Source organism: Hippocampus comes, unplaced genomic scaffold (assembly GCF_001891065.2).
Source record: "Hippocampus comes isolate QL1 unplaced genomic scaffold, H_comes_QL1_v1.1 scaffold276, whole genome shotgun sequence".
NCBI classification, from domain to species: domain Eukaryota; kingdom Metazoa; phylum Chordata; class Actinopteri; order Syngnathiformes; family Syngnathidae; genus Hippocampus; species Hippocampus comes.
In genome coordinates, this window is record NW_017805074.1 from 1,700,157 (window position 1) to 1,715,044 (window position 14,888).

At 42.8% G+C, this 14,888-nt stretch overlaps 1 protein-coding gene across 8 annotated transcripts in view; it reads right to left on the reverse strand.

Annotated features, from left to right (window-relative positions):
• The window catches only part of LOC109512903 (galactosylgalactosylxylosylprotein 3-beta-glucuronosyltransferase 1), a 48,115-nt gene that overhangs the window by 8,116 nt on the left and 25,111 nt on the right, over nucleotides 1-14,888 (reverse strand). For 3 of the 8 annotated variants that reach the window (XM_019865001.1, XM_019864995.1, XM_019865002.1), the window contains exons 2-3: nucleotides 13,110-13,346; nucleotides 898-1,051 (exon numbers count right to left, since the gene is read on the reverse strand). In XM_019865001.1, coding sequence (XP_019720560.1) covers nucleotides 898-1,009 — 112 coding nt within the window. In that variant the 5' untranslated portion in view covers nucleotides 1,010-1,051; nucleotides 13,110-13,346. Of the gene's footprint in view, nucleotides 1-897; nucleotides 1,052-1,761; nucleotides 1,901-3,422; nucleotides 3,698-13,109; nucleotides 13,347-14,888 lie in introns of those variants that run through there. The other 5 variants (XM_019864997.1, XM_019864996.1, XM_019864999.1 and 2 more) reach the window with 5 other exon arrangements.

The following is a 14,888-nucleotide window of genomic DNA, read 5'->3' on the forward strand; positions in this document are numbered from 1 at the left end:
ATGGTTCGACCCAAATGGATGAAACGTGATAGATTTCTGGTTGAGTAATTGGGGTAATATTTACCCACACGGCGCTTGACAAATTTCTAAACAAGCATCACATATTGGTTTCAGAGACCGTCAAGCACTTTTGTACCATTTTAAAGAGGAATGAGAAATTTGGAACTGAATGAATCTTTCTTTGCACACATTTGAGGTGGCTGACTGGGCTGCCCTGAGAACTCAGAAATTAACCAAACATAACATTCAAATGCTAATGTTCTGTAAATAATTTACATTTTCATAATCAAGTAATAATTAATAATGGTTCGTCTTTTTTTCGTTTTTTGTCAAATAGGACTGTCGAATTAACCCTTAGAGGGGCAAAAACAACAAGAACAAAAAAAAAAAAGTCCTGGGCTTTTAATATTGTACTGGGAATGCATAAACCTTACATTAGGTTGGTCTAACATATTTGTTGATTTTTTATGATATGTCCTACAAGCTTTGAAATTATGCCAAAACAGTATTTTATTTCACTGTAGCATGTGCGTACTTTCAGAGGTTTATATCATGAACATAGGAAGACTGGATTATTTTCTTATTTTCTTTCTCTGTTATGTCGACCATATTTTTGGCTTGTGTTTTTCACAGAAACATGTATTGTAGCATTTATGACTCATTTCTTGCACGTTCTCCTGTTGCTTTTGTGTTTGGGATTGATAGAAGCTCGGGAGCCTCCTCTTGCACTCTGCGACAAACCCACAACAACTGGATAAGCCGCAATGAAGTCGATGGTCACGGCAAGAGAGAGCCTCTAAATGAGCCGGCTCCCCGTCTAAACATGAAGTGCGGTGTGAGGTTGGAGGAGCCACTTTAGATTCGATATGGCTTGTGGAGTGTGGCCGCAATACGTACCCTTATGGATTGCGAGGAGCGGCGCGATGGCGCTTTGGTGCCAAACTGTGATGAGCAGAGTCCAGGGTAGCACGATCAACACGATGGCAAGAATATCTCTTCTCTTCGGCATCTCCGGGATTGGTTTTGAGGCTCTGCATTACCTGCGGGGAAACAAAACGCACACATTGTCAGCCATGTCTGAACTTGTGAGCCTCGAAGTTTAAGCTAGCGTGGACACATGGAAAATAAACTTCACACCGCAGCCATTTTAAACATGTTGCTAAATTTTAATTGCTAGGAAATGACTGGTGCATTTACAGCGCCTTAATTAGCATTTAACGACTCCGGAGCAGCATAATAAGCACTTGAGCTCGCCCACATTCATATGGGATGAAAATTTGAAGACAATAGAACATGGGCAAAAGGGGGGCGGGGTGATTAATGGACTTCTGTTAGTTGGCAGAAGCTAGGACACATGGCGAATGAGATTGTGGAGCAGCAGAAGTCGATAGGAAAAAATAAATTAAATAAATAGAGTGTCTCTTAAAGTGTGACTGGCAACTAAAAGAAGGTCAACACCGCAGGAGGAAGCCCTGGAGGAGGAGGCGGTGCCAGGTGGCATCAATGAGGAAGGGTTAAGTTCGTTCCCCCACACTGGACTGCCTCAAAATTGTTTATGTTATTTATTCCTTCGTTGTGTGTTCTATTTCGTACATCTTAGGGGCCGTTATGGCTTATAGCTCATCATGGCATGCGTGTGTAAGTGCGTGCATATGCACACGTGCGCAGTAACGGGTCGATTGCGGGAGGGTGGTTGATGGAAAAGTTTGGCCTCCCCTGTTTTCCATGATATGAGACGTACCTGACAACTGCGATACTCACCCACAGTCAGAACTGGATCATGGCATCACAGGTGATGCACAGCTGAGAAGCCCACTGAGTTTTCTGGGTGAGCTATGCAGCAGCAACATCATGTAATCCTCTTGCACCTCCAACCAGACAGGCGACTCCTTGAACACGTCTGTAGGATGAAAACGTCTCATCAGAAATGATGCAATGTTCATACATTTCAATGGTTACTGTTGAGGAATCTATTCCTGTGGTTTTTTTTGCCCCTCTCTGTTGTTGGTTCCGTTCAAACACTTGAAACAAAGAATGTAGAATGCTGTTGAAGGTATTTCCTGCTTACTGTGATTACAATCACTTTTAGTGCCCCTTGACCCCCACCTCGGGAGAGTCTCTGAAGGCCGTCAAGTTCCCCCAGGGGAGGGACTCTTGTCTCAAGATTTGCGCACAGCGGGAGGGGTCTGGACTTTCCTAACATGCCGAGATCGAATTGCATCGACCCTTCTTTGTTTCCGGGATTTGCATGGAGGCGCAAATCCCCGCCTCTCATTATCATATTGTCTCCATATATTGTATTCTCATGACTGTATTTTTTCTGGGCTTCCTGACGAAATCTGAAACTCTCAGGAGCCCGAATCGATTCGTAAACTGCAGAAAAGAAAAATAAAACCTCAGAAGTTACTGTTCATCGTCTCCAGCCTGTATTTGGATAACCAACATCCTCATCATCCGAAATTAACGAACACGCAGAGGAAGAGAAAGGCCGACTCTCCCCCAACATTACTATCCCACTTTGCCTCTTTATCATAAGTGGTACCCATTCTGTGGTCATAACCAGGATGATGGTTTGGAGTTCAAATCTTGTTTGACCGTCAAGGCATACTTTTGCACACAAGTTTATTTGAACGGGACCTTTCTTGGGGTGTTTGACTCGGGAGCTTTCACTCCACATGTGACCAATGTATCAATTCCGACCTGGTGTTTGTCTCTTACTTCCCGTAAATCCTCACGGAATTCCCCTGACTGTCAAAACCAGAGAAGACTGCATCCAAAGCCGTGTGGCAACATTCCTCACCCTGACAGCCTTTGGCTTCCCGTGAGTTCAACACGGCAAAGAAATATAGCAGCAATGGAGTGCATCACTCATTTGCTTTTAATTTTTTTTTTTTTTAGCTACATTTTGTTGACCGTTTAAATGGAAACAACGCAATAATCCAAACCATTACAATAATAAACTGTGAGTAACAGTCAAGGATGACATTCAAGTCCTGGGTACGCAACGAAAAGGGAGACTAATAAATAATGGTTGAAATTCAGCCTTTTAATTTTCCCAACAGCACACGAGTGCGAGACACAACAATGACAAAAGGTCAAATTGGAAGCAATGCCCCGGATATGAAACACCCACCCGCCTTATCAGCAGATTTTTGGTTTTAAACGAGAATACAATAAACCACTCCAGAGAATCAGTCCAGCACACTGAGGATGACCGAGTTGCCCTGTGAAAACGGAAGACCGGTAACAAAGTCCAAAGCTATGAGAGACCAAAGGCGAGATGGGTTATGAAATACACACAGAAAATCATTGAATGAGAAAATGTCTTCCTGGTGAAGACGGAACAGGCGGACATGAATTCCCAGATGTCCTTGTTAACAGCAGCCAACCAGAATCTTTGGTGATAAAGAATTGCATACGACTACCTCCGGGATGACGAGCCACCTTGGATCAGTGTCCCCACTTGACAACCTCCTTCCTCAAGTGCCTGAGTACGAATAGCTCGTTTTTCATCCACTCCACTCGCTCTCGTGCCTTTTATGGCGTCGCCCCATTGCTTCAACTTGCCACAAAACAGCTCCGACAACTCTGATGACAGGTACAATTGTCTTGGGGCTGAGATCATGACATGAAGGACTTCCGGCTCGGTTGGTCCCGGTAAAGTGGAATATGGCCAGTATTCTTTTTAATTATTGTTATTCGTACAACTATTGGCATTATGCTAAGCAAAGGCCCACATCCGAAAGGCACCAACCGCCTCCCACTATCTACACACACATGCTGGAAAGAGATTAAATTCAACGAAAATGAAATGAAATAAATATTATTTATAAATATTTTTATATAAAATATTTTACATAAAATATAAATATTTTAGAAATAAATCAAATGAAAATGAAAAATCTTCACTCTGATCTTCATCGTTTCCCCAAAAATGCTAAAACTGCAGTTTGCATCTGCAATTTGGTGACAATCCTCGGAAAAATACAGAAGCTTGAAAACTAGGCGTTTTGGCATTGATTATTCAAATCCAGTACCTCCAACAGTCTAATAGTACCGATAATGCAACATTCAAGGATTTTCAACGCGAGTTCACCGAAAGATCACCCACATGCAAGTGTGGAGTTACATGGCCCATCAATGCGATTCGCACCTGAAGGCTCTCGAGAGTGGAAGACTCATGAAGTGGATTTACGTTTCCAAAAATAGAAATGCAGTCAAAGCAAATCTGTATGAAAACTGTTCAAAATGCACCAGATACTGTCCTCTTAAAATCAAGGATGCTGTACTGCCTTCCTTATTCGATGAATTGCGCAACTAGACCTAAAGACTGTATAGGATTATACAAAATTAGAAATAAATAAGATTAGCCTTTTCCCGCACAACTTGGCCCAATTACTGCAAATGCTACTTTTCAAGCTTGATTTAGGCTACCCAAGAAATCTTGAATAAGCCATTAGCTGTGAGGATCGGCTGTGATTGATGGCCCGAGTCCATGCCAGGATCAGCCTGCCTCAGCAATGATAAAAGATTTAGGAGCAGCAAGCCTAAAGGCAGCTTGTTTTCTGCCGATAACCGGAGGGGGGAAGAATGCAGCCCACCCTGAACTTCTTCTGACTAATTTATTGAGCTGCTCGCTCAGTCAGACCGCATTTTCAGCGCGGGCCCCGGTGGGAGCGTCACGAAAGCTTCTCATCGCAAGCTTGGCCACGGTGAGAGACCTTCAGCGGGACTGTCGAGTCTCCGCATCTGAAATCAGCACCCACAGTGTAAGCTTGACGCTGTCTGGTGTGATCTTGACGGAAGCCACGGGGGAGATGATGGCATCGTTTCAGATTGTCCTCAGTCGGCTGCCAATGGTACAAGTTCAAATTGGTTTGCAAAAGGTCCGTTGTGGCTCTGCGGACTTTGATCAGAATTGGATTTCTGATGCGGGGGATTTACACAAACTATGTGGATCACACCGGCAGGGCAGTTCAACAATAAATGGGTGTCCTTGGTTCTGACTTTCGCCGTGGCATATTCTCAGTGACTGCCATAACCACTGTTTTATATTTCGGGCCTACAACTGTTTTTCATACCATGATCCACTGTAATTTGGATTTCATCACTGCATCAGCGTAGGTTAGTGATTCCGACTTACCGTCAAATTTGTGTTGGATCACCGCCATAACAACGGGACTCCTTCGCAAACCGAGGTCTGTCTGTATTATATTGTCTATAGAGAGGAGGAAATGACAGTGTGAATAATTTGCACAATTTTCTAACTTACTAGTCAATTTATTATATAATTGTTGTAATTGTACTTTTTTTGTGTGAAGATAGATGGCACCGTATTTCTTGAGTTTTTTGGCAACATTTTCTCAACTTCATTGAGCCTCGGCGCACCGCCAAACAAAAACCAAACACAAAAAAAAAACCTGTCAAGAGGCGAGCAGCAGCATTTGGGACCAACTGAAGACACTTGATGGAGGATTGGCTGACTCCAAAGTAAAGTGCATGACAGTAATCCAGCCGGGATGTGACAAAGGCATGAATTCTCTCTCACTCCAGTCCAGCTCACGCTTACTTAACGACGCACTGACGCCGACCGATCACATGATGTTCCAACAAATAGTTCCAAAGAAATATTCCAACATATTACATCTTTGTATGAAATATGCCAATTCAACAATATCAACATTTCACAGCGTATGGAATATACCACAAAAATGAACCAATATTAAATTGGCACTTACATGGCTAATGGCTGCAACTACAAACCTTGAAATAAATGACCCTTTTTTTGCACCGATACTCATTCATTCTCTCTCTCTCCTTAGTATTTTGGTATAAATTAGAAAATGTCACCCGCGGTGTGCATAATAAACAACATCAATCCTGAATTAGTCACCTTCGTTGAAAAATGCAGTGAATCGATACATTAAAAAAAAAAAAAAATCTCTCGCGAGTCTGCGGGAGTGATTTATGAATGCGGACTGCAACATTTATCTCATGAAACGAGAGGCTTGGAGTCTGCTGGGGATCAATCGCAAGCGCTTGTGACATGTTTCACCATGCGCAGGCTTATTAGGCTTTGATAAGAGGTCAGAGGTGGGAAGCGGGAGTTTCCGCATTCATTAGCTAATTAAAGGTCACCTTCTGAGTGCAAGTTTTGCCGTATTCATCTTCTATCTGCACTGAGTTAGGAGTGCTGTAATGAGGGTCAAGGCCTGGACCTCTCCAAAGTGAGATTCCCCAGTCCTCCAATTATGTGCCTTTGGAAAAGGAAAACTTGTGTAATTATCAATTTGATCATTGTGAGGGGATTCACATCTGGCGCTGCGTTTGGGAAGTCAAGTCATTTCGGCAACTGCCATCAGGATAATAACACAAAGACAAATAGAGGCTTTTCTGGAGAGCAACGCTAGTATTCGCCCTGTAAATGTAAACGGGATAGAATGCAACCAACAATGAATAATAAAAGGTGACATCCATGACCTTGTGCATGTCGCAGTCTCTCCAAAGAGAAGCATAGATGTTGCTATACCAGCACTTTTATCAGACTACAAAATGATGTGTGGCAAATTAACTGGCAAGTCATTCGGATAATGGTCGTGAATGACTTTTTTTTTTTAATTGCCCAGACTTTTACAAACTCAACATTATAGATCTTTTAAATTTGAATTTTGGCACTTGTATGATATTACATTTCCTTTTATCGACCAGTTGAATTCTTATAAATTGAGAAATTCCCTCCGTAAAATAATGTGATTTTATCAATAAAAGCAAATTATTGAACATGTGAGCCAAATCATATATTTTTTTTCCCCATTGGAGTGGTGCATCAAGACAAAAATAATGCCGTCATTGTTATTTTCGAACAGCAAAACAGGAAAAGTGTCTTGTCAGAAATGGAATATTTTCCAAAGACATTAGCAGCCACAGGGAAGCGGGGACTTGCCTTGACATCCTAAACCAGTGCAAGTCATGCGTGTCTCCAAAGTGTCAGGTTTGCTTAGCTGCATCTACAAACAGGCTCAGATGTTACAGCATGTGTGTGTGTTTTATTTCAGCACCATTTTCGACAGGAGAGCTCCCTAATCTCTGTGCTACTGTATGCGTAAATCATGCACATCACAATTAAGGAGCGAACACAGCTGGCAGTGAGTTCATGTCCTTCTCTGGTGTTTACCGAATGACATAATTACTGCGGCGATGTGATATTTCGTTCTTTGGCGTGCCGTGATTAACTTGGAAGATGTCAGCTCATGTGTGGCTGTGACAGTTATTAATTTGGCTAATTGGTGGATACATAATGTTCTTTTTGATAGGATCCATGATTCGGAGCATATTAAAATGTCTCATCCTCAACATAGTAGCATCAGTGTTAAATTTACGTTCTGGAGATTTCACTCTGAAATTTGAATTTTCCTTTCATGCACTGTTTTTTTTTTTTTTTTTTGTTTTTTTTTTTTTTTTTTTTTTTTTTTGTCAGTCAAAAAGAATCACCAGATGCCTGCTAAAAATGTCAAAAGAGCGACCGTGTTGAAAGGGAAACAGTAAGTCAGCAAAAGGTGCCAGCTCAGCGTGCCAACAAGACATTTTTGACATTTCAAACTGAGAATTTGGTAATTTGCCCTTTGCCTGACTGTGAAATAATTGCTCATCGCTGACGATTACCGTTTGTCCTCTTGTGTCAGGAGCCTGCGGCCAAGCACAGCCACAGTACAGTACAATGTTGACACAGCAAACGTCGGCATTCTGGAGGTGACTTTGCAAAGATAACAGGCGCAAGCAAGTGCTTGACTGGCAGCATGTCACTGGATTCAGAGGCGGCTTTAAGGAGACCGTGTACAAACCCGTGAACGGCACATTTTTATCCTAACCCACGCTTATCAAACAAGAGTGCACGCGGTGTCATGCTGTGACAATCTGTCACAGCTGTCACGTAGCTTGAAGGGGCTTGTTTAAAACTTAAATTGGTTTCTCGAGGCACGTCGCCGTGTTTCGACTGGTTCGCCCATCCGCCTCGCAGCGCAGAGGTCGTGGGTGCGAATCCTGGCTCTGGCCTACCTGCGTCGAGTTTGCATGTTTTCCTCGTGTCCGCGTAGGTTTTCTCCGGGTAAAAACATGCACGGTGGGTTGATTGGACATTTTAAACTGTCCTTGGGTTTGAATGGTTGTTATTAATCTATGTGTGCTCTGCGATTGGCTTGCAACCAGTTCAACGTGTACCCCACCAACCACCCGAAGACAACCCGGAAGATGGATGGATGGGTTTCTTGAGACATTGAGAGAAGATGTAACGTCAGTGAGTGAATAAAATAAAATTAAAAAAACAAACAAGTGCCGAGTTCATGATGATGTACATATATTTAATGTATTTGCACATCACATACACTATAGACAGGCAGTCAAGTGATGGGCGTGGCTATATTTTTGTCAACCCATTCTTCCACCTTGCTGCCCAGAGATTCAGATATCTGATGTCACAATGGTGGCGTCCAAAAAATACATACTTTAATATATTATATTCTACACCGCAACGGTCTGCCTTAGAAATTGGGTATATCGCGATGTCATCCTTGCCATGAGTTATTTGGCAAAATAAAAATAAGTCACGCAAACGAATAACGCCACTGTCTTCAGGAATAAAAGCAAATCTTGTCAAGTCATGTTTTTTGGAATGCTATGATGTGTGATATTTCCATTTTTCATCAGCGCTGAATGAATTAGATTACTGTGTCCCAAAAGGATTATCAATTTTTCTACACTGATAATAAAACAAAACAGACTGCACTGTGATGAGGAAAAAAAACCTCAGTGTTGCCAGGCAACAAGAAAGACAAAAAAAGGCATTGTGGCTAAAAAAATAAATAAAATAAATAAATCCTTAGGTCCTTAGTCAAGTTTTCATCAAACTGGAACAATCTTCTATTTGTTGTCTTTGTGCCAACTTTGCAGCCAGCTCATATTGTGTCATTTTTCACCACCGTAGAGTGTGTATTCTCTGCAAGTCCTCTTTTCTGCAGGGATGCAGACACACCAACGGGTGATTTCCTTCTCTCCTATACTGTAAGGGTGATCAATAGCCCACAGGCTGAATGAAACCAGCCGTATCTATCCATCACCCGTCTGCACCACAGGACCCTTGTGAAAGGGTGGTGAGCGGTCCAGCCAGTGTCTATAACAAGTCCCCTTGAGGTCTGCTGCATTTCATGTGGAAATGCTGCAATTGGGCTACCATGCTGTCAAGTGCAAGGAGGGTAGGGGCGGGGTGGGGAGGGGGGGCAGACTTGAACTGTGACAAAAGGAAGAGGGATGGCCCTTGGCAAAAAACCCACAATCAGCATTTATTCATTTGCGCTGTCCTTCGCGACTAATAGCCACCAATTGTACAGCGATTGCAGAGTTTTAGATAACATACACTGGATAACAGTTGAATGACCCGAATACCCGAATGTTGAAAAATTCTGAACTCAAGGAATATTTGGGGATTTTTACAACCAGGGGTGGTCGACACGAGCTCCATCAGTTGACATGCTGCATGTCATCATGACTTTGACACATTTTCAACTGAAGTTGCACTCGGCCCTCTGACCCTTTAACCTTTAAGCGCAGCGGCATCATTTTGAGATGGATGGAGGACAAAACACACAAGCTACGTTCAGAAAGGTCGCAATCATTCATCGCCCACTAATTCTGCAATCGTGACAAACTTTTACTGCATCATGAGCTTTGTAGTTATTTCCAAATAATACAGTATTTGTGGACCCTTGTGTCTTGAGACTCACAAAAGTTGCTGCTTAATATTAATGTGCAGTCAATTCCCAGAACTAGTTATGTAGGTCATGCTTTTGAGAGATAAAAATGATTCAAACGCTGAAGCTTCTCTTGTGCTCATTTTGCGAAGAATTCTTCTTTTCCAGCTCGGGTTGGGCTCTGCTTGCATCTTATATGAGCCACGGTTATTACAGCAACTGTGCCAGGCGATTGCCCGGCGACTTGGCTTGACAGAAAAAGCTGCATGTTGTGCCCTGAATAATTCACCGTTCAAGAGGGAAATGTGGAGAGCTTGTTCTCATTGTAACAATAAAATTGCAAACGGTTGCATCACATGGCAACACTTTCACTTTTTGCCCAGCATGAGCACGTCTGTCTGTGGACATGTGTTTTCGACTGAATTCCTTTCCTGAGCAAATACTACATCCGTAGTGTCAGCACGGTTTACTGTAAATGCCAGACCTGTAGAAAGTGCGGTTCTACAACACGGCAACTTAAAAAAAAAATTTTTTTTAAAAAGCAATCATGAACATGCTGATAAATGAACACTTACACAAGTTATCAATGATCCCAGAGGGCACAGATGTCAAATTCAAGGCCCGGAGGAACCAGATCTGGCCTGCCACATCATTTTATCCGTCCATCCATTTTCCGATCCGCTTTATCCTCACAAGCTTTGCGGAAGGGTGCTGGAGGCTATTCCAGCTGTCTTTGTAGGCGGAGGACACCCTGAACCGGTTGCCCGGCAATCGCAGGGCACACACACAGACGAACAATCATCCACATTCACACCTCGGGACAATTGAGAGTATTCCATTAACTTGCCATGCATGTTTTTGGAATGCGAGAGGAAACCGGAGTAGCCGGTTTCAAACCCATGCAGCCTCAGGGAGAACATGCAAACTCCACACAGGGAGGTCAGAGCCGGGATCGAACCCACGACATCTGCACTGTGAGGTCGACGCGTGAACCACTCGTTCACCAGGCCGCCCCCAAAAGCAAATCAATTACGTCAACTTCCACGATGCTTGACCAACTCTAACGTTCCAAATTGTCAAATGTAATACATATTGGTGTAGGCATCAAGTAAGTATGACATTCAATAACTGTACTTGTTGAATGTAAATCCATCACTATTATGTGATTTGGCAATTAGTGCCGTGAAATTCAAATAATGGAGCGGCACAGCAGGTTTGTGTCATTAATGAACAAAGAGCTTGTACAAGAATAGGAGCAGAGCAAAGGAGGCAAGCAATGTGTTTTATGCAGTAAGAAGCCTGCATCAATGCACGATTGTCCTAGTTTGCAAGCGTAAGGAGAAAATACAAAGGGAGCTTGGCAAGGTGCAATCCCACTAAATAATTAATTCTTGTACAAAAACCTCAGTCCGGGCATGTTTATCAGCAAGGCCAAGCGAATGAGAGACGCTTGAACAGAAGGGGAAATGCTTTTACTCCGAATAATAATGCCCGGGGACATAGAAAATGACGGTCTATTCTTTATATGATGTGTAGCCTTAGGTCAGGATATACAAATGCAATCTATTTCGATGATGCAATTCCCGAATCAGCGTAGCTCTCTATTTGAGAGATTATTGCTGCTAAGGTGATACAAAGACAGAAGCACTTGAAGGAACTCTTTTTTTTTTTTTTTTTTTTTTTGCTTCTAAATTATCACCACTCTTAACTGCCAGTGAACTGTCATAATAATTACCACTTATTTAAGCTCTGAAAATACTATTGTGTGTGTGTGTGTGGGTGTGGGTGTGTGTGTGTGTGTGTGTGTGTGTGTGTAATCTCCTGTCACATTGATAACTTTCTATCAATTCCTTATAGATCTCTTCCGTGACCAAGCTGCCGTATTTGACCCTCTGCTGACCTCCCAATGACATCCTAGTTTAATCTAAATCAACTTCAGTGACAGCATAATCAACACAGCCACAGGGATCATAGATGTCTCATCGGCATATGGTTTTGTGAGTTGACATTTGTGTTAGCGAGGGGGTTTGTTATGTTTTTTTTTCAGTCCACACATCTGTGCAAACCGGAAGAGTTAATACTTCCCATGACAGGCAAGGATGGTTGCTGTCTATAAATTTGTGATGTGAGGCCGCTTTGCCGATGAGTGAGTGAGTGCGTGCTAATTCAACTTGCACCAAATGAAGGGGCAGGCAGGCGGATTAGAATGATTATATAACATATGCTATTTACTACGGTAAGAGAGACTGGAAAGCCAACAATGATGTCAATTGTTAGCTGGCATCACTCGGTGAAGTTGAAATATGCCCGAGAGGGAATATTGCGCATGAGATTATGTCACACGATACAGTGTAGCCAGTATACACAGAAGTGATCATCTCCGGTGGATATAAAATGTCAACACAGCCCAGTTCATACGCACGGTTTTTGTAATGCCACCATAATACTCCTACTAATTGGTATTAATTGAACAATATTGTGCAGGGGTGTCCATAATTTGCATTGTATGATACTGAGAGGTGTTCACATGATCTTTTTAAGGCATAGATTTTGGCAGAACTTTTGCATCAGATCTCATTAGATTGAACAAATGCCTCTCGTAAGGCCCTAAAAAGGCTTGAATTTTTGGAATTAATTTTCCCCCAAAAAGTCTACACTATTGGCAATATTTTCTTCAGTGGTAAGAGCCTGACAGTCTATATGTGATTTAAGAGTCACCTACTCTTTCATCATTTGCTGCCTTCACGCTTTTAAGATGGGTTAGATTTTTCTAATCCGCAGCATCGACCCATCTAAATTCACTCGTACTGTTCCAGCATGTGCCTTATAGGCACGAGATCTCAGCCTGGTATGAAATCAGAGGTATCAGAGATGAGAAAGTTGAGTGTATCTCTCAGATCATTTTGACCTCTTCCTCCTAATTCATCGACTGGGTGCCCGAGTGAAAATGGAGCCGTTATTTGATGTGCTGCAAGGCTGAAAATAGCGAGAGCCAAAGTATGATCAGCCGAACTCTTATTTTATCAGCCTTTACAAAGCAAGGAAAGGAATAGGCCAAAGGATGATTAAAATGGATGCTGCACGACACAATTGGGGGGGGGAAATAGAATCATTAGAATATCATCAATACCATATTCGAGAAATAGGGGCACTTATCTTTACCTAATTACCGATAGCGGGGTGGTTTGTGTATTAGAAGGGAAGCTCTTATTTTTTCTAACATCAAGAAAAAAAAAACATTCCAGTTGCACTGAGCAAAGAAAACACCGCCTCGCATTCATCAAGCCGCAAAAAAAAAAAAAACCCTCATTTCAGCATGAAAATGTGTGCACATCCCAGCCACACTGTCAACTAGAAGACACTCACCGGTTTTCCTCCGCTTGTGTCTGCTGCACCCGCAGGCCCCTCCTCCTCCCTGCGCCGTCGTTGTCCTTTTGCTCTTCGCCTTGGTGTGTCGTCCAATTCTGTCACAACTTGCCCCGGCTCCAGCCCGCCTTAATTGGTGCCGCCCGGAGAACAGAGACGAGCTCGCTCGTGGGTGCTCAAACGACGTGGAAATCACGCCAAAGGCAACAGACGAACTCCCGAGAGGAGTTTGCCGTGCTAGAGAAAGGAGAGACGTGGGTAAGAATGGGCCTCCTCTTTGTCACACAATGAGGAGCATTGACGGATGGGAATGAAGCCACTGGATCATTCTCAGAACGCAGAATGGAATTGGAATTTGTGTCAGGAGGGAAAACGGACCTCTTTATTTGAGTAGTCCACTCCAACCACTGAATGACGAAAAAAAAAAAAAAGATAAATTATTAAAGGGTATGGGCACGCATACAACATCAATGCGGGTGATTCCCAACCTGTGTGTCACGGTAAATTATCTACTTAATTGATGCGAAATGAGCTCCTACAAATAATGTATTTCGATTCATCGATCAATGTCAGCAATTTGTAGCGACAGGCACAACCACAAAAGTTCCTGTCAAGTCATTTCTGTAATTTGATTCGAAATACATTTGAAGATAAGTGCTGAAGGCGTGCAAAGGCTGAGAACTGAATTGCATTAACTCTTTTTCACCTTCTCGATTGTCAGGATTTTTGGGCGTGGTTCAAAAATGGGCCCCAGGAAAGCATGTGGCCACCTCGCTCTGCCGACAAGTTGCTCTATCAGACGTGACATACAGAGCGAGACAACCGAGTTGGAGAGCTGCACTGCGAATTGGGATGTGACTAGCAACATTGGGTGCATCCAATACTCCACAGCCGCGCTCCAGGATCCGTCGTTCAATATGTTAAGCGCCTCGTTCTTCTTAAGGTTCCGGACCAGGAGCGGATCCCACAAACGCACACCAAGAGAAGATCGAATACAATACATCCAACATAAAATGCTGGGAACAAAACAAACCAGGATAAGAACGAGTCGAACCAAAAGTGCTTGCAAACGGCAAGGGGAATATATATATATATTTTTTTTTTAAATGAAAGAGACCTTATTGAAAATGGGCAGACTCACTCATCAGAGCCCCAAAAATAAATAAATAACTTCTGACTGCAAGAAGGACCAAAGATTGCTTCAGATCTCAAGCTGTGCTGGAGCTCATCGAGGGTTGAAAGCTCAGAGATCAACCTCAGCGCTTATCCAAAATGTGTCTTTTGAGCCAAATTGTCGCTATGGTTACCACACTGGATTGAAATGACCCTCTGATTGGAAGTGTGATGTACTAAGAGCAAAGTCCATCCCTTGCTTTCAAGATAGACTGCTTTTAATTGAGGGTGGCCAGTAAAAGTCTTATGCATGCAGATACATTCATATTTCATATATTTTTTTAAGAGCACTGCACCTGCCAACTGCACTCAATGGTAAAATTGTTCGTGGTTTCAATACCAGGTCCGGTCTCATTGTTCATCAGGCCGTGTTAAGAAAATAACTTACATTTCCATCCCACATTCATGTCACATTCCATCAGAAAAAAAAAACATTTTGTAGCACACACGTGTCAGTTTCTGCGCTTTTCCAATTTGACCTGCGTGGCACACAAATGTAAGGAGTGTGCAGTCTTAGGCCGAGCTCAGAAGCCACGTGACGGTCTGCTGTGGCTTTAATATGGGCTGACTGTATATATATATACGTGGGTACCTGACAGTGATGAA